The 21036-nt window shown below is 40.9% G+C and overlaps 1 protein-coding gene across 1 annotated transcript in view; it reads left to right on the forward strand.

The window, feature by feature from the left end:
- PCLO (piccolo presynaptic cytomatrix protein) overlaps positions 1-21036 on the forward strand; it is a 501171-nt gene that overhangs the window by 378203 nt on the left and 101932 nt on the right. Inside the window, exons 11-15 of the mRNA XM_089778439.1 lie at positions 8455-8563; positions 9200-9267; positions 9995-10206; positions 19198-19248; positions 20169-20299. Coding sequence (XP_089634565.1) covers positions 8455-8563; positions 9200-9267; positions 9995-10206; positions 19198-19248; positions 20169-20299 — 571 coding nt within the window. The remainder of the gene's footprint in view (positions 1-8454; positions 8564-9199; positions 9268-9994; positions 10207-19197; positions 19249-20168; positions 20300-21036) is intronic.

Consider the following 21036-nt stretch of genomic DNA (forward strand, 5'->3'; position numbering starts at 1 on the left):
CAAAATAGTCAGAAAGCTCCATAGGGCCAGCAACGCCTGAGCTGTGGCCAGTTAACACACAGCCTGGCTCAGGAGGGAAGGTGTAAAGTTGGCCTTTAAGATCCACTAATCCTGGGCCAATTGTTTGCCAGTTACACGCAAGGTCTAATTTAGAAAAGACTGAAGTACTTAAGTCTGGTCAGAGGCACAACATCTGCCAAATGCCCTAAGCAGGGCCAGATTAAGAGGGGGGGGGCTAGCCGGGCAGCTGCCCGGGGCACCAACCTATGGGGGCGTCTGATTGAAGTGGTAAGGGGCGCCGCGCACCCGGGGTCAGGGCCGCGCATGCACCACGCGCCCAGGGCCAGGCTGCACGTGCGCCATGCACCTGCTGCCTGGGGCGCAATTATGTCTCGATCCGGCACTGGCCCTAAGCAACCAGATCTTAAGGAAGTACCAGCCATTCCCCCTTTCTCCAGCTGTGCCCACCATAGTGATAGCTGTCAGTGCTGCAGGAGCTACTATAATGTCTCTGAACCATCAGAGGATTCCCCTTTGATTAAATTGGCCCTCCATTGTCTGGTTGTTCCACCTCTAGGGCTGCCGTGAAAAATGATCAAGTTGCAGTGTTAGATCTACTGCTGGCACCCTACCATGCTGAACAGATTGTCCATTTTTAACAACCATGAGCACTGTCGTATTAATTATTATAATAATGGAAAACGTTCAACCTGGGTAGGAGTGATGAATGGCAGAGGAAGTGAAGGTGTCTACTGCCAATAATGAGTTTTTGTGTGATTCATGCCTCGCAGCAGAGGGAAGCACATTAACACATGGACTTTTGTCAGCCTATTTTTAACCATCAGGAAATTTTAGAAATACAGAAAAATAACTAGAGAAAATAGATCCTAAAGTAATCTAGAGCTGAATGGCAAATACTGGCAGTTAATGGTGTTTTTCAGCATTCAGAGTGATACAAGTTTATCTTTAACTTATATAGCACTTCCTGAGTTTCTCAAAGTACCTTTTAAAAAGGTTAATCCTTATAGCATGCCCACAGGGTCAGTAATTCCGTATATTCTGATGTTTTTAAAAATTATTTATAACTCTCAAGGAGATGGTGGACACCAAAAATTCAACATTTTCCTATTTGAGTACATATGCTAATTCTAGCACTTTGAGTAGCAGATTCCGCAGTATCATCATGGATGCAGAATGGCAGTGGTTGACGTAATAATGGTGTCCACTGTGTTGTACATTAATGTTAAATACAAGAGACGATCAACCACTGTCAAACCTGTCTTCTCAGCTTTCATTTCCTGTAGATAATGCAGTCTTGTTTATGACTGACACTCAGGAACATAAAACCCTTTCATGACACACAATTTATAATTCCCTACCAATTTTCACATCTAATGGTCCAACCCGTTCATGTCTGAAAAAAAGCAATATAAAAGGGGCACAATGAGAGAAAAATAAGTAACAATGGAGGGATATTATGATACATGTTGTATCTGCCAATTGATGGCCAGATGATCAAACTAGGGTCCTGTTGCCTCTACTATCTGAACCCAAATGGAACCTCCCTATGAGCAGAACTGGCATTAGGGATAGCAAACAGGGTAATTGGCCGGGATCCCACACCATAGTGGGCCCCAGTGAAGCTAAGTTAAAGGGGGCAAGACTGGGACTTCAGCTTCAGATATCGGTAGTAAGGTTCAGGTTTCAGTCCCGGAGAACAGCTCAGGCTTCAGCAGGCCCAAGGGCCCACTCCTTAGTTTCTGCCCTATACCCCAGCAAGTCTATCACTAGCCCAGCATATGAACAAGAATATAGGAACTGATTTGCAAGGTGTTCTTTCATATTTACGATTAGGACAGTACCAATGCAGAAGAATTCAGCTACCCTGTCTTTCCTTATACCCCAGACTCTGGACTGACAGATATATTTATTGAGAGCATTTCTCACTGTCATATCTGAGTGCTTGACATACATTAATGGATTTAGCATTGTGAGGCAGAGAAGAAAACAGAACTACAAAGAAAGATCACCCAGAAATCACTGTGGTAGAACTTGGTATGGAGTGCAGAATCCCAGTGCAGTGTCTGACCAACAAGACCATCCTTTCTCCTGGGCTATGTCTAGACTGCAAGCGTCTTTCAAAAGAGGCTTTTTTGAAAGATACTTTTGAAAAAGTCTCTTTCGAAAAAGAGCGTGTAGACTACAAAGTGCTACATTGTCCTGCATTTTGCTAGACTACAACTAGTACTTTTGAAAAAGCAAGCAGCTTTTTTGAAAGAGAGCACCCAGGCAGTCTGGATGCTCTCATTTGAAAAAGCACAGTTTGCATTAAATTGCACCTTTTTTCGAAAGAGTACTTTCAAAAAAAGGTGTTATTCCTGGTAAAACGAGGTTTTCCACGGTCGAAAAAACTTCTGTGTTCTTTCGATTTAGTCTCTAAAGAACGCAACAGCAGTCTAGACACAGGGGAAGTTTTTTCAAAAAAACCCTGTAGTCTAGACACACCCCTGGTGACTATCTAGTATTGCTCCAGGGTGTTTTTCCTCTGTCTCTATTGAGCCTCACCAACATTATGGGTTGTTTTTTTGATACAGTCCAGAATAAGGAATTTAATTGGTTACAGAAAATACAGTTTCACAACATTTTTGTGGGTTAATTAAAAAAAAACACATAACAAAAGGATAATTTCTGATTAGCATTTGTGTTTGTATTCACGCTGAACATCAGTAGGGAGCCATGTTTTGGTCTTCCCAGTAGTGTTGAAGCAGAGACAATATTGGCCTATGGAAGATGGCATAAGATTGAACTGGCTGGCAATGCCAGTGTACTCCTTGTTGTTGCAACCTGGGTCCTTTCCCCAATGTCTGGTTGGTGTACAAGGCCTATAAGTTTGCAATGCCTGGTGATTAGGGGACTTATTCCTTTTGCACTAGCAGTAGCGGATCATGTTCTTAGTGTGGAAGATTCCAGGTTCCAATTCTCCTAACAGCATAATAAGGATTGTATCCTACACTGAAACTAGGAATTAGTCCCCTTTCTACACTGGCACTGTAGTGGAGCCTCTGCCAGATGAGGAAGTTGCAGTGATAGAAAAGAAAGTGTAACTTCCCCTCCAAGAGAGAATCCACCAACACAACCAAAAAATGAGTGATGCTAGCAAGGGAGGAGATATGCTAAGATGACCAGCATAGTTGCCAGTTCTTTCTCCATAGTGGAACTACCCTTAAATCCTGACCATAACTTAAAAGCTGCTCACTCTTTCTGTCAAATTAGGTTTCACCTGCGGGCAAAATTCCAGAAGACTTGGGGAGGTGTAATTTAAACCCTCTGAATATCTGGCCTCCTTGTGGTCTGTATTTTTTTTCCACTGATGTGACCTTGCTTGGAATACTGTGCTCAGTTCTGGTGATCACAATTTAACAAGGATGTTGATAAATTGGAAAGGGTTCAGCAAAGAACCACAAGGCTGATTAAAAAATCAGAAAACATGCTATACTTAATCTCACGGAGCTCAATTCATTTAGCTGCATAAAGAGGAAGTTATGGGGTGATAGTTTATAAGTACCTATGTAGGGCACAAATATTTAATAAAGGAAACTTCAGTCTAGCACAGAAAGTTGTCACATGGCTGGAAGTTGAAGCTGGAAAAATTCAGACTTGAAATAAAACAGTCAGAGTAATTAACCACCAGAACAATTTACCAACATTTATGGTAGATTCTCAATCATTGACACTTTTGAAATCAAAATCAGAAGTTTTTCTAAAAGATCGGGTCAAGGAATTATTTGGGAATGTTATGTGGGAGGTCAGACTACATGATCATAAAGGGCCTTTCTGATCTTATAATATGAATCTGTGAATCTGGAATTTATTCCCCACTCTGTCATTGGATTGCTAGGTGTGACACTGGGCAAATTACTTCACCCTTCGGTGCCTCAGTTTTCCTACCCATACAACAGGTATGACTGTGCTGACCTTTGAAATGTGCTTTGCAATCTATGAAGGAAAAGTGTTATATAAGAGCAAGGTTTATCTATCCCAGTGCCCATCTGAGACACACTCCAGAGCAGGTTAGCTTCATAATGTTCACCCTGGTGCCCAAAGATTTGAATGGAAGAAAAAGAGGCACCTTGTGTTCACATGGTGCTGAAAATAGGAACTGCTGAGGGGAAAGTCCTTGCTGGGTTTGCTTTTGAGACTTTGAAATACAGAGGATTAAATGATATTTTCACATCTATTTTCTGTGCCATTTTAAAATATAATTAAGGTTGTTGCATAATGATCGCATTTCAAAGCAAATTAGACATTTGATATTAAAACCTAATTTAAATAGAAAAATATATCTCTGGCTGCAGTTAATGTTTCAAACACCTTGGATATAAAAGTAGCAGTAGTTGTTTAGCTTAGTTCTAGATCAAAGCTGTTTTGAGATGGTCTGCTGAGGTTTGTTATTAAAAAAAAAAGTAGTCAAAGCCAGATCTTTGTTGACATGGATTTAATATTGGAGTCATAGCCCAGAAGAGAGAAGTCTATGGTGATTAAGAAAATAGACATATGTACTGATCTGATGAGCCTCACAGATTTGAGCAGGCTTTAGATCAATGCAAATTTCCCTATAATGTATTTACTTGTCCCTTGAGCCTATGAACTGTGGGTGATGTTCTCACTTTTTAGGGGTTTTGAGAAAAAACATTGACTCGGGCAAAAACTGTGGCTGATTACTGACTGTGGTTGAAGAGTCATTTTATTCTTATCAGTAGCATTATTATTTTTTCTTTCGTTTACAAGACTGCATTGGTTCAAAAGGATATTCGACATTACCAGTTTCTCAAGGGAAAAGGACAATAGTTAGAAAACAATTAAGACAGTAGAAATAGGTCAGATATGTGTTTTCTTAGCTAAAAACATTCTTCTAAGTCACTGAGTCATATCTTGGTCTCATTGAAATTGATAGCAAAATTCTCATTGACTAAAATTAGACCAGGTTTGCCACACCTAAAGGTGTTTGGGATACTGATATTTTGATAGACACATGCCTACTACAAGGTACGTCAGCCATATGAGGGTCTAATTCATGGCTGGGCAAGATGCAGCCTGGGGTCTGATCAGTTCTCCTAACTCTGTGATCCGGCCTGCGGACCGCATTTGGCTGCTTTCTATTAATATTCCGCTGCCCATGCCACCGAATTACGAGGCAGAGGCTCAGGCAGCAGGATCCTATTTCAATGGCTCCCAGCTCCCAGCTATGGTACTCCCCCAGCGGGGGCCAGAGCCATGTGCCCTTTAAATAGCTGCAGCAATGCCAGACAGCTTGGGGCAACAAGATGCAAGCCATTTAAATGGCTGCTATTTAAAGAGCTCCCAGCGCCCAGCCCTGCAGCTACCATGTTGCTTGGGAGTTGCCTGGTGTTACTGTGGCTATTTAAAGGGCTCCCAGTCAGGGCTTTACCCCACCAGGGGCTGGAACCACAACCCCTTTAAAGAGTTGCAGGAACCCTGGACAGCTGAAAGGCAAGGAGGTAGTGGTAGGGCCCAGAGTGGCAAGGCCGTAGCTGTGTTTTTAATTTTCAAGCCTTATTCCAGACAGCTCTGGGGAGATGCTAATCCCCAGCCTTGTCCCCTCCATCCCAGACCCCACCCCTTCTGGGGGCAGAGAGGAGGGTGCCTGTGGCAAAGTACCAAAATTAATTAAGTGCCCCCCTCTCCTCCGTGAAAATTATTGCCCACGCCTGGTGTAATTGATTTTCTTGAGTTACAGTACTCCTCTGGTTCTCTGAGCTGGAACAACTTGCTGACTCATTTTCTGCTGAAAAGCACTTGGTCTCAGATCACATACATGGTGGCTGTGTCTACACTGGCATGAATTTCCGGAACTGCTTAAAATGGAATACTATTCCGTTTTCAGTTTTTCCAGAAAAGGAGCGTCTACATTGGCAGGCTGCTTTTCCAGAAAAGCCCTTTTCCCAGAAAAGCGTCTGTGGCCAATGTAGACGCGCTTATCCGGAAAAGAGCCCCGATCGCCATTTTTGCAATCGGGGCTTTTTTCCGGAAAAGACTACTGGGCTGTCTACACTGGCCCTTTTCCGGAACAGTGTTCCGGAATAAGGACTTATGCCCGAGTGGAAGCAGAATAGTTTTTCCGGAATAGCGGCTGATTTTGTACAGTAGAGCGTCGTTGCTTTTCCGGAAATTCAAGGGCCAGTGTAGACAGCTCGCAGCTTATTCCGGAAAAGCGGCTGATTTTCCGGAATAAGTGGCCCAGTGTAGACACAGCCGGTGTTTTTTTCAGCATGCTAGGCAGATGTCATATATTAGTAAACTTCAAGTATCATAACAGGACAGCACCAATCTCTTTGTTGTTATATGGAAGTGCTGGTTTTAGTTCTTCGTACTGTATTTAATTAATCAATATATATCACAGCAGGGCACCCCATTTTCCTTTGTGTTCTTCCCTTCAAAAACTAGTCAGAGGCTAGTCAGAGGCTAGCAAGTCCATGGAAATAGCACTAGCCTCCTCCTGTCCAGAAATCCCATAACCCAATGTGAATATTGTGGTGTACACACACCATAGTAAATCAGGAGCTGCTATACTCACTCCAATTAGAATTACTCCCGATGTACTCCACGGTAAGTGAGATAAGAATCAGACACTGTAAATTTACATCCTAAACAGCAAAACAATTAGTTAAGATACTTCAGAAGCCAGATAGTCCTCTTGAACAATGATTTGCTATGAAAGAGGGGTTAATTTTAAAGAAATTAAAAATCTAGTTTGGTAAGTCTATTAACATATGCTTCATTCTGTTAAGAGCATCTTTTCATATTTGTTCCTCATATTTGTTTCTATTTTCATTGCTGAGACACTAAATTACACTAAAAATTCTTGCTGACAAAAGGCATGAGGAAATACTCGTTTCCATATTTTAGTGGTATCCTGGGGAAATGTGGTATAATGTAATGGGGTAGCCTATATCTTTTCTCACTCTTTCAGGACGGTATAATTTCATTCCTTCTTCTCCACAGGCAATTAACATTATAGTTTACATAATGTTTTCCTTTGGTTATGAATTTGACACGGTGTTTTACTTAATTATTTCCTCCCATTTGTTGTATGCAACAGCACAGAATTCTCAAAATAACCACAAGACCCATGTGAAGACTCAGTTTTATCTGTGTAAGTGGTATCAAGCCAAACGATTGTGGTTTTCTTGCTGTGAAACTGCTGTGGTTTTAAGATTTTTACTCATTGATTTTGGTGTGATATTAAGTCTTCTGGAACTTGATCTGTTAACAACCTTTTCCTTTCCATAGTTGAAGGGCTAGATTTTGAATGCCTTACAATGGTGAGAAGTTGATCTCATTGAGGTTACCCATGTAAATGACTACTCGCCAGTGCCAAAACACAGTTCACAATCTGGCCCTACTGGAACTCTGAGCTCTGAACTCCCGTGTTTCACTCAGTGGTGTGTTTAATGTACACATGCTGACCCAAAAGAGCTTACTGTAGTCAAATTAGCTTATGGTCTCCAAATAATTAATTTGGGAGGGGGGCTTGATCCTGAATAATACTTACTATTATGAATTGAATGGGCCAACCCATGGCGTTACACTCGTTTTTGCAAGATCAAGCTTTATGACAACTAGAACAGACTCAAACCAACTCAGAATAATGCACACGTTTAAGACAGCGTTAGGCAAGGCTGATCACCACAGTCTTAGATTTCCTCCACCTCAGTGAGTGAGTTACTTATCTTCCCCCTATACATACACATTATCACTCTCTGCTGGTGAAAGGTGAGCGAGCAGTTTTCGTGCTTGAACTTGTACATTTCCAAGACAGTTGATCAAGGCTGAATTCTGACATTTTGAGCTAGACCTTCATTTGGTGTAAATCGACCTAACTTCACTGATATGGTCCTCTTTTATTATTTTATGACAGAATACAACCAATGACCCAGCATTTACATATCTCTCCCACAAAATTAGGCTGTTCTTGTCACACTTCTAACTATAGACACCCAGTAGCAGGTGTTTGCCATTAAGCTGGGACTCTCACTTGATCTTTCACGGATGTTAGTTCACCAGGAAATGTGTGATACATAGAATGAGGACTTCATTCTGACACTGGCCAGTACGCATACATTTTGATGTTCTGAAAATCTTTCACTATCACGCAATCCAGACAAAGCATTTTAGGCAGTGAGCATGAAGAGTCAGAAGGGCATTCAGCTGCTAACTTAGCCATACAGGTAAGCTGATGGCATCATAACAGTCATTAATCTTATCAGTGTGCAGTGAAAGTGGTTTTGTAATGTAATGTGTCAAACATCATTTAAAGCAGAGTTTCTTGCTGTCGTGTCAAATCATGCCCTTTAAGTTATCTGAGTATCTGATGTCCAGTTAAAGACTGGTTCACATAGTGAAGTTTCACCCCATTCTGTTTTGCTGTCCTAGGAATGCAGGTGTTGGAATGGAATGGCATCCCCTTGACAGCAAGAACGTATGAAGAAGTCCAGAGTATCATCAGTCAACAGAGTGGGGAAGCAGAAATATGTGTAAGACTGTGAGTTTTTCCCCATCTTTCTGTTTCCATTTTTTTGGCTTTTCATGGCTTTTTTTGATTTATAATTGTTAAGGTGGAACCTTTGCTAGCCTGGAGGATTTGTACATGTATAAAGAACTAGAAGAAGGTCAGTGTGAGTTTTGGAGGCTTATTTGTTTTATAATGAATCATTAAAAATACAACAAATGAATGAAGTAAAACAGATTTTAACTAATTATGTTTTTATCAATAATGATATCTCCCTTTCCAGGACAAATTCTCCTCTCATTAGACAGGTACAATCCCACTGAATTAATTGGGGTTTGCCAGTGTAAGGAGATAAGAATTTATTCTTCCCATGACTTCTGTTGAAACATGTTACATTAGGACGCAAGCTGTAACTTATCTAAACATCATGAGAAATGTATGTATTTCAATATAATCTTACATTCAATCCATTAAAGATTTCACCTTAAAAGAATCATTTTTCTCGGCACATTGACTTTAACGGCATTGCAAAATTGTATCAGCTAAGAAGGGGCCATGCTTGGGAGCTGCTTTCTGTCATTAATCACGTTTCATTTATCTACTTAATAAAATAACGAGGGTATAAGGAAAGAGTTGCTTTTGTCTCAGGCTTCTCATTGCTTTCTTTAGGGACCTCAACATGCTCTCAGATTCTGAGAATCCCCAGCATTTGGAACTGCATGACCCAGTAAAGGCTGGTAGGTGAAAGCAGATTGCTTTCAAATGTATGGACTGGATGGCCATAAGCACCACAGCTGCAATTTATGAATTATATAGGCAAAGCTTTGTTTGCAGTAACACATGAAACGTCTGGTATGTGACGTTAGCTCCTAAATTGCTTAAAACCAAATCTTCCCTACTCTGATTAGCTTATGAAGTCTTCCATTCCAGACTTTGGAGTCTCTTTCGTGCTCATAATCTTTCTTAGTCCTTTTCTTTTTGCATGAATTTGCTCAGCAATGACTTGAATTTATTATTCAGTTATTTAAACAAAAGATTTTGGATTAACTGTTGTCAAACCAAACTAAGGGTTCTTAACAAACCTGTAAGAGTTCTAGAAGCCATAGACATGGGGCCAGATCCTCAGGTGGTGTAAATCATCTGTGAGGATCTGACCAATCATCTCTAACCTTATTGTAACAAAAGTAAACTTTCTTTCCTGGCCAAAGAAGATTCTTCCTAGAGAGTTTATGAGATAACTGGGGTCAGATGACTTGGTGCTGAGTGGAAGGAGAAGGAGACCTGTTGTTTCCATATTCTTTTTGCACTGAAATTTGGAATCAGATCTTCCACTAGTGGAAATAAAAGCAGGCTTTTTGACATTTTAGATGTATTTATTTAGTGTGTTGAGCCACTGCTGGAACATCCGGAGGACTGAATGGTTTTGCAATTATCAATGTAAAGCTCTTGTATACTTTAATCCAGTAGACAAGGCGAAGTCCCCAGGGGTCGATCCTAAGCAGCTGGCAGCAGAGCTTCAAAAGGTTTCCCTACAGCAGTCCCCTTTGGTTGCTTCCTCAGCAGTGGAGAAGGGATCTCACATCCATTCTGGCACTCCCTCTGCCACCTCCAGTGCTGTTCCCAGCCCTGGCCAGCCTGGTTCACCCTCAGTGAGCAAAAAACGGCACAGCAGCAAGGTAAGATGCTTCCACTTGTGTTATGATCCTCAGTTGTCCAGTGAGTAAAACGTGGTCACAAGAAGTGAGTAATTAGCTACCTACATGACCTCTATATTGTAGGAACATACATATAAATGCATTCACCATGGACCTCAGGATGGAGATGAATATTAGGGTTCCTATTTTATAGGAGGGGAACTGAGGCACAAAGTTGATGTGCCCTACACAAGATCTCACAGGAAGTCTGTGACAGACCCAGGAATTGGATCAAGATATCTTTAGTTCAATTTGAGGGTTTTAGCAAATACATTGTCCTGGTCATCCTTTCTCTGGTCCTTCATGTGTGTACTGTCTACTGGGAGGTGAAATACTGGCTTTGGTGACACCAATACTCCCATAAACCTCATTGAGAATGTGTACATTGCAGTTAAAAACCTGGGATTGGCTCATGTTAGCTATCTCAGGATCACAGGCTGTTTAACTTCAGGAGAGATGTTTGGGCTCAGAATGGGACCTGTGCACTAGGATCCTGCAAGAAGGGTCAGGTTCAGCCAGAGCCTAAATTTCTACACTGCGGTAAACTGCCCCTTAGCCTGAACCCTCCAAGCCCGAGTTATCTGACAGGCACCAGACACAGGTATCTCACTGCAGTGTAAACATATGGGGCCAGGATTTCACTCAGGAAAAAAAAATAGGGGGAGACTATGTATGTAGCACATAGTGCACAGCCAAATACCGCAGTGTTATAAAGAATAAATAATGACAATGGTAGTACTACTTTGATTGCCAGAAAAAGAGTTAATAATGGTGTTAATATTAAGCTCTATCCTTCTCACTTTTCCATTCCCATAAATTAGTTATTAACTGTACCCTCAGATATTCTTTATCAAATATTATCCATTTCTCAGTTGAACTGCTTTATGCTTGGGCTACCAACCATATATTCAAAAGTCATTCACAATATTTTTCAGTATTGAGAAGATGGGGGGAAAGACTATAAAGTTATATATTACTTTTTTACATTCTCATCAAAAGATTTGTTGCCTGCAATGGAAATCAATGTTGCAAAGATCTCACTTTTTGTGCAATTTGTAAGAAATAGCACTCCAATCTTATCTAAAGGAAGCTATTAGGTTAGGGTGTGTCTACACAGCACAGTTATTTCAAAATAACTAATGTTATTTCAAAATAACAATGTGAGCATCTACACAGCAATTCCGTTATTTTGAAATAAATTAAAAATAACAGATGGCTTATTCCGTCTTCTCCACAAGGAATAATGCCTATTCCAAAATAGCTATTTTGAAATAGCAATAGTGTGGACACTACACTGCTGCTATTTTGAAATAGCTCCTCCCCAGGGCCATTCAAACTAATTACTCCCCAGTGCCTCCTGGGGCTGTAAATCAAGGTAGCACATCCACATCAGGGAAGCCTTGAGCTAATTTTGAGGCTTCCCTCTAGTGTAGAGGTGGTATATTGAAATAAGCTATTTTGGAGTATTTCTTCCGGAATAGTTTATTTCAAAATAAATAGTGTAGACGTATGCTTAATGAAAAGCTGAACATTAAGGATACTTCCAAATGTGACAGCAATGCATTTCCTCTCTACTTAATTATCTATATCTATATTTAGATATCTGAGTAGGATTTTATCAGGTCTCCCATTATTTATTTGTTTGTTTAGTTATTTGTGCTGTAGAAGCACCTAGGAGCACCAGACATGAGCCAGGGCGTCATTGTGCTAGATGCTGGACACAGAAAAAAACATGGTCCCTGCCCCCAAAAGCTTACTAAGTAAATTATTATAGTTCTAAGTACCTTCTGTGAGAGGTAAACACAAGAATCTCTGTGTCTTAACCTGCTGGACCAGAAGGAACAAACTCAGATTTCTAATTAGGGTTTTTAAAAGGTTGCTGTGGGAAATCCACCTTGTTGAGATAGGTTATGTCTTTAATGATAATTCTTTCTGTTTTACATGGCAGTGAGTTCCACAGCCTTGGTCCAGATCCTGAGAAAATTGTGTGTCTTGTAGACAAGAGCCTTCCTCTGTTTCTAAGCCACTTTAGTTTGGGTGCAAATTACTGGCCTTATGGAAGAGGAATACATATAGTAGGAGGTCAAACTTTAACTTAGGGAAAACTAACCAGAAATCCCAAAGATGGCTTAAATATAAATTAGTGCATACCGATGAGTTACATATTTAACACAATGTTTCATAGAGGCAAAACAATCCAACGCGAGTTACTGTTTTATAAATGTACTTAAAAATAAGTAAAATAGATGTTGGCATTCAAATTAAGAAGATTAACTAATTAAAAACCTCTCTTTTTCTGTAAATTATATGAAAAGTATATACTTCCAATATGATAATCATTCATATCACTGACAAGTCATGACTTCTGGATCTTGATCTACAGAACAAGTTCATAACTGTACTGAGTTTTGTAAGATCACAGTATTATAGCTCATGCAATTTGTAGCTCTCTTCTTGCTTTACGATATTGGCAATCAGACTACAACTTTGATCCATCGCATTTGCAAAAGTTTCACGCTGGCCTAAATGTTTCAAAGTATCTAGGTCTTCCTTTTAGTATCAGATAAAATCTTCTCCTTAAAAGTTTGTATAGCAAATTTGATGTACTTCAAAAATGATGTAGGAGACTCTTTGATATCCTGTAATGCTGATTCCATTTACTACTTTGTCCCATTACCATAGAGAGTGATAGAGCATAACATCAGAGCCTGGCATTACAAGAGCTCCCCATCACAATAATGACACTTTTCCCTAGCAAGTGTGACAGCATTACAAAGCACCAGCTCTTCTATGGAAAAAGAAATGTAACAAAAGACATTCAACAGTGATGCAGAGAAGGGAATGAACATTTTGAGCCATGAATGGGTTACAAATTGTCCAAGTCTATTTCTTTTCTAAACTGATGCACGATCATGTTGCAGTTCAGATTACATGCTGGATACTAAGCATCTGGTCATAAATGTCCTTCAGGAACAATTTACTTTTCCTCTTGAAGAAGAATAGGCTGCCTTTCCAAGTCCTTATGGTTCCCAACTCCCTCTGCAGCAGCAATGAATTGCTTTTCCTTTCGCCAAATTAATCTCTAATAATGCCCTGATTCAGCAAGATACTTAATCGTGTTCTTAACTTTAAGCATGTGGTCAGTCCCACAGAGTGACATTACAATCAACTGACTTCAAAACACCCTACTTGAATATTTAAATTGAAGTGTGTACTGAAGTATGTTGCTGAATTCAGGCATAAAGATTCAATAACGATAATTGCAAAAGGCTGTAAAACTGTTAAAGTTTCACAGAGGAATTTACAATATTCCTTACAGTGTGTGTGTATTTTTTAGATACACACTGTGGAGCCCCAGTGACGACTTTGTTTAAAAGTTGTAAATAGCTCAGATTAGACAAACACCTATTAGAAATGATTTAGTTATTATTTAGTTCTTCTTTGAATGCAGGGGAATGGACTAAGCTTTCAAAGATGGTGCTACTATTTCACTCCCTTTGAATTCTAAGAGACCTGCCTGATGAGGCATTATGAGTTTAGTTTTGGAGAACCTTCACTGGATTCCACATAACCCCTGATTTCAGCCTGAAGTTTATCAGATGACAGATGGTATTTCCTAATAGAAGAGAAATTTTCCTTTTACCCAATGTTTGTAATGAATCAGCTGTGGCATTTCTGAGTTTCTACATTTTGAAATATAAAGCTACATCCATGCTAGAATATATTTTATCTGTCTTTCAGCAGCAGTATAGTCCAGTTAACCAATGATATCAGTCTTGTCAGCAGTAGTGTAGACATACCGCAGCCTTTTTAAGCACCATCTCCTGAAACCCTGCCCTGAATTATCAACGAGTAACATTCATCCCTTTGCTGAGGGTTAGGACAAGGCCTGTAAACAGACAGAAGCTGTGACTGGATGACAGAGGATGGATCTTTGGATAATTACTCTGTTCTACTTATTCCTTCTGAACCATCTAGCACTGGATGCTGTTGGAGACAGGATACTGCAATAGATGGACTATTGGTCTGCCCAGTATGGCTGTTCTTTTATGTTCTTATAAACCATTTAACCCTCACTGTAAAGGTTTAAATGGGGATTAAATGATGCATAGGCCGGGAATTAAGAAATGAATTTTACTCAGTAGTGTCTCTGAGTATTTTCTTCGAAGAATGAATGTTAGGAGTTGTTTGCTATCAATATTTGTAACTTGGACAATTCATTTGGGACTGGGTCAATTTATAAACTCACAGTTTCTGGTATAGCTTAGTAGCTGTTAGCTGATTTGCTCAGATTAAAGGAGTTTGTAAGGTCCTAATTAGCAATGATCAAAGATTTTTCATATAATTTTTTTTTTTTTGCCAAAAAGTGCATTTTGGAGAAAAAAATCAAAGTTTTTCTCTGGAATTTTTCCCTGAAATTTTTCTCTTGATTTTCCATTGGGAAAAAAGATCTAAATGAAATGTTTCAGGAAAGTTTGACCTGAATCAGAGTACTTCAGTTTGTTGAGCTGACCTGAAACATTTTGTATTGAGTCAGTTCAACATTAAACTGTGTCTGTGTTTGTTGCTGCGGTGCCCCATGGAAACTGTAGAGGCTTGGTGTCTCATTCTCTCTTACCAGTTAGGCTCTTGGTTGGCTACATTTCCCATGATATACTCCTGCTTCCCTCTATCTGAGCTGTGTGAGACATTGTGCAAGTTCCATCACTGCAGTACATCATGGGTGTTGTAGTGTGTGCACGGGGGAAATGTCAGGAGGAATCTGATAAGAAAAGCTAGTTTCTGACAATTGGGCCAAACTTGCACATACCTCTGTTGAGGAGCACAGATAGGTAAGAGAACTAATACTCCTTTTGTATTTTTTGTGGCCTTGTGGAAGGGACAGAGCACAATATCACGGATGCAAAATGGTCCACTTAAAAATGTATTCATCTCTGTGTGTCCTGGGTGTACCCACATGGTGAGCTGGTCCAAATCTGCTTCTTGGACCATCTTCTGCCAGCTATTAGATCTTACTCAGAAGTTGTGATGCCTTTGGCCTCCTCTATTGCCCTTCAATCACTTCTCTGAGGGTGCGGCTACACTACACCCTTAGCTCAAAATAAGCTATGCAATTTGAGCTACACAAATTGCATAGCTTATTTCAAATTAATTTCAAAATAGCTTATTTCAAAATAGCACCAAATTTCAAAATAGAGTGCTATTCCGAAATGTCCCTTAATCCTTATGGAACGAAGTTTACAGGGATATCGGAATAGCATTCCTATTATTTTGCGACCTATTTTGCAATAATGGGCACACTGACAAGACATGGAAATGCCACTCTGAGAGACCGGAAGTATTCTGAAATAGTGCTGCTGTCTAAGATGCACCTTGAAGGAAGTTAGCGCAACAAGGAGCATCAGTATCTCCCATGCATATTTCTGCTAGGCATCTACTGTTTTTTGTGCGGTCCGTGCCTTAAAGAACATAGGCTCCCAATCCTATTCTCTGCTGTCCACATGAATCATGACATGTATCTACATGTACTCTCCCACTTCTTCATGTTATGTCTGCGTCCTACCCATCTTTCAGCCCTTTTGTTCCCTTGTGCTAATGTACACAGAATTCTGCATCATTAGGTACTATGGCCATGGATTAAATTCACTGAAAGCAAATTCAAGGCCAATGCACATTGAAAGGAAAACTCCATAATAGTTTGTACTCATTCATAGATTCTGAAATAGCTGCAACAATGAAAGATAAAGATCTCAAAGTCAAGATAGACAGTGTAACAAGAAAGATGGCTTAATATGCACTGGCAGTCCAAAGAGCAAGTGGGGGTACGTCTACACTAGCCCCCTAGATCGATCTAGGGAGGCTAATGAGGGCGACCGGAATTGCAAATCAAGCCTGGGATTTAAATATCCCGCGCTTGATTTGCATGTTCCCAGCCAGTCGCCATTTTAGAAATTGACTAGCCCAAAGTAACTGCCTGCATCTACACGCGGCAGTGAAGCGGGATTCCGATTTAAAGCCCTAACTCGAATTAGCTGGTATTCCTCCTGCAATGAGGTTTACCAGCTAATTCAAATTAGGGGCTTTAAATTAGAATCCCATTTCACTGCTGCGTGTAGACGCGGGCAGTTACTTCAGGTGAGTCAATTTCTAAAATGGCGATCGGCCGGGAACATGCAAATCAAGCGCAGGATATTTAAATCCCGGGCTTGATTTGCAATTCCAGTCACCCTCGTTAGCCTCCCTAGGTCAATCTAGGGGGCTAGTGTAGACATACCCTAAGAGATTAGGCTGCATTAAGAACACAGAAAATGATATGGAAAATATGATTAGGTCTTTATATGAATTGAGGGTTTGTCATCATTAGCTTGAATATTTTTATTTACTGTTAGTAACCTCATCTCAAAAACAGCACTGCAGAAAAAAGAAAGGCTAAACAGGACTATGGAAGCAACTAGTGACAAGGAGATTATTCAAAAAAGACCAGCACTCATTTTAGTGGTGGTGTAAAAAAATGCAATCCTGCAAAAGTCAGTGGAGTTAGGTCTACTTATGACATCAGCAAATTTTGCCCTTAGACTGTTTAGCATGTAAAGAAGATGAATAAGAGGAGAGATTAAATCATAGGAGTATAACATTAAAATAGTTGAGAAGCCTGCTTATTGTAATCATATATATAGTAGCCCAATGTCTGTGACTCTGTAATGCTGAAATGCTGGCTGTTCCCTCTGGGCAGTGCTATTGCCTCCCTGGCTGTTCCCTCTGGACGGTGCTGTTGCCTCCCTGGCTGTTCCCTCTGGACGGTGCTGTTGCCTGAGTCACATCCTTCACCTCACGCCATGGATCTCAGCTGACTTCTGCAATGCTCAGTCGGGTCGCCACGGGGGAGCTCGGTGCAAGCAGCTGTTAAGGCGCCGCGGTCCCCATGTAGCACCCTCGTGTTGCATGGGGAGTGCTGGGTCCAAACGGCCACTTGCACTGCTTGCTCCCCCACAGCAGCCCGGCTGAGTGGCACAGAAGTCAGCCGAGTGCCACGGTGGGTGGGGAAGGGAGTGGGGCGGTGACGTACACAGCCAGAGGGCAGGGCGAGGATGAGCATGCATCCCTGACAGAGACAGAGGAGAGTAGAGAGAGAGTGAGAGGCAGGAGGGGGAGAAGAGAAAGGGAGAGATGGAGAGAGAGGGAGAAGGCAGAGGAGAGCTGAGAGAGAGGGGGAGGCAGTAGGAGGAGGAGAGAGAAAGACATGGAGCGAGAGACCAGAGGCTCAGGAGAGAAGACCGAAGTGGAGGAGAGACCTGAAAATCCCGTCTTATGATGGGTTAATTGGCTAGTAATAATAATAAATACCTACCTAGCTATCAGAGCCCTTTACAAAAGAAACATCATTATCCACATTTTACAGATTGGGAAATCAAGGTACAGCTAGGTTAAAGTGTGTTTCCTAAGGTCATCCAAGAAGCCAGTGAGAGATGTGAGGCTAGCACTGAGGTCTCCAGAATCCTAATTAACAGTCTTATTTAACTAGACTCCTAATAAAAGAGCAAACCCAATGAAATGTGTAGACAATGAACTCAAATTGGATAAGAGGAATTTGTTATGTAATGTAAAATTAATGTTATAATTTTTCTCCAGGGCAGTGAGTCCCATCGTGTTATAAGATTCTAAAAAGAGCTAGACACATACCAGATGCATGACAGCCATCTCTGCTGCTGCACTTGCCGTAGGAGAAAAATTGCTAGGGTCACCAATTCTTAATACTCGCATAATGCATAACCATCTGGGGCAGGAAGATGTGTTTTCCCATGGCACTTATTCATGTGACATTAATGTGGTGAGAAAGATTGGGGTGTTCCTTCAAATACTCTACAAGCCATTGTCAAAGAAGAATTTCTACGTTCCTATTAGAGAGTGTCCTTAACTACAACATTTGGATGCAGAGGTTGTGGGTTGGGTTCCTCTCCAGTTCTTGCAGAATTTTCTGCTGTTGATGAGATACAACATATTGGGCCAATTTGGGTCTATCCCTTGTGCAGAAGTCGGGGAAGAGCACAAAGAGGCTGCTCCTTCATCTCCACCCTATTTGAGTCATCCTCAGTGAGGTCCAGGCACAGTTGCAGCCCTTGTTGGAGCTAGGCATAATGTTTCAACATAATGTTGAAATAATGTCGAACTGGAGGACTTTTTACTCTGACTCCTGCAGCCTTCATTTCACAAGAAGTAAGGGAAGTCAGAGGAAGAGTGCTCTAACTCAGACTTCCTGCTGTGTACACAGCGCCAAAAGCTGAAATAAGCTATTTCGACTTAAGTTACGCAATTGACATAGCTCAAGTTGCATAGCTTATTTCAGCTTTATCCCTGCTGTGTAGATGTGCCCAAAGAGACTAGGGAACTGCTCTCATTTAGTGCACCCAGGAGGAAAGGAAACTGCTTTATCTTAGGCATGAGTTAACCTATGCATAACCCCTACTCTTGGTTCTACCTTAAACTGTTGCTTTTCAGTGGCTTCTTTGAGGGCTTCGGTAGCTGTGAGATGTATTTTACTTGACCTTAAGACAGCAAAAGGTGTTATAGTGACCTGCAATTTCTGACAGTTGGCAGGTCACATCTGCAAGTTAGGAGAAGGTCACTTTTCTGAGCATTTGTTTACTAGTTGTTGTTGTAGTGTAGACATGCTTTTAATCTCTGTGCTCCAGTTCCCTCTCTGTAAAATGAGGAGGATGTTACTTTCTTTTTCTCCTGAGACTGTTTCTTGCTTAGGGTTTGTAAAATACCTATCATAAAGATTTCAGATGAGGTCACTATGTGTCAATAAAAATACCTCAATTACTTAATGCCAGCTGGAGTCCAAAGAAAAGTGGCTTTCTGAGGTAAATGGCAGATAGAGCAGTATTAACAGAGCTTTGTAAAAATGTTCACCATGAAAGACTCATGTTTAATCAATGTCTCTCTCTCTCTGTGTTTGTTTTAACCTGGTAGCCCGCTGAAGTGGCAAAGTCTGCATCCCATCTGATCACTGGAGAAATTCAGGTAAACACATACAGAATTTATTGCTGCTGTGTTTAAGGTTAGAATGAGTTTTTGGAAGGGAACCTGTGCTGTGTGATTTGATTTGATTCTGAGATGATTGGACCCCTTGAAATGTCACTAAAGCCAATGGCATTATGTGGGGTTTAATCAGTGCTAGATTTGGATCTCTGACTTTATTATCAGTGTGTGCAATACAACATCAGTTCAACAGTAGTGTAGGAATTACTACTCATCTCAAAAAGACTAAAAAGTGAATTGAACTTGATTCCAGTCTGTGATCCCTGGACACTCACTGTGATTCACATCAGCAGATCCGACGCTAAATACGTATGTAAGCAAAGTTGTGAATTTTCAAAGATGCAGCTCAATTTTTTCCATGTAGTGCTGAGTTGCTGGATATGTCTGATTTGAAATGACCTCTGTGGAGGTTTAAAAATAAAAAGATCATGAAAGTCTGGAAATGAAAGTGGGGTAGATCCCCACCAGTGAGTAAGGGTATGCCTACATTACCCTCCTAGCTCGAACTAGGAGGGTAATGTAGACATACCCTAAGCTTCTAACCTCATGGCTGGAAGGCCCTTCTGTGGCTGCTAAGGAGCTTGGGAAAGCAGCTGGTAGAACCTCTGAAATTCTCCTCTATTTATATTTGCCCTCTCTGTCCACTTGCTATGGTCCTTTGTAGAGCCAAGTGTCTGTGGTTTAAAGCGAGACAGCCTAGGGAAATAGCTGGCTCTTTTGTAAACTGTTAGCAGATATTGTATAAAAACCTGATAGTTTCTAGGAGATGGGCCAGCTATACCATGGGGACAGAGAAGAGAAAAGGACAGCACCACCAGACACATGGAGTTTCAGGGGAATATTGAACTACTTCGTAAGCAAAGGAAAACAATAATCTTCAAATATTTTAATGCCATCTCTAGCTTCAAATCAACTATGACAAGCACCTTGGTAATCTTATCATCCACATTCTTCAAGCAAGAAACCTGGCCCCACGAGACAACAATGGCTATTCTGACCCTTTCGTTAAAGTCTATCTACTTCCAGGGAGAGGGTAAGTGGTGAGGTCATTTTAGGTGGAATTCTGTTGCTTTCCATTTGCCTTCGATGCGAGTCCTGAATAACACAACTCAGATTGATGTTTCAGAAATTCCATTTAGTTTCAAACATCACTGAGAATCTCTTTATTTATTTTTTGAAGAAGACTTATCAAATAAAGGGCCCTCCTATTTCCTGTGAAATCGAGGCGAGTTTTGTGACAGATTTCAGTGGTATCTGAAGCAGGTCTGTATTTAATCTTTACTTTAAATTTTTAGGGAACAAAAGTACAAAATATGTTAAATAACATTGCAGTCTGATAAAGACCATCAGATCCATGGAGTTCATAGTTCCTATTAGGAATCTGTCTTTAACTCAGTAGTACAACCCTGCAAAATCCAAGGATATCTACAGTATATCTGCAGGTACCCTGGCTCATTTTTACAGATACGGATTTTGTATCTAGAACCTTGTAGATTTGCAGCTATCCAAGGGTATGTCTACACTACCCCACTAGTTCGAACTAGCGAGGTAATGTAGGCATACCGCACTTGCAAATGAAGCCCGGGATTTGAATTTCCCGGGCTCCATTTGCATAAGCGGGAGCCGCCATTTTTAAAACCCCGCTGGTTGGAACCCCGTGCAGCGCGGCTACACGGGGCACGAACTAGGTAGTTCGAACTAGGCTTCCTAGTTCGAACTACCGTTACTCCTCATTTCACGAGGAGTAACGGTAGTTCGAACTAGGAAGCC

The sequence above is a fragment of the Pelodiscus sinensis genome, chromosome 1, assembly GCF_052426305.1.
Source record: "Pelodiscus sinensis isolate ZL-2025 chromosome 1, ASM5242630v1, whole genome shotgun sequence".
NCBI classification, from domain to species: Eukaryota; Metazoa; Chordata; order Testudines; family Trionychidae; genus Pelodiscus; species Pelodiscus sinensis.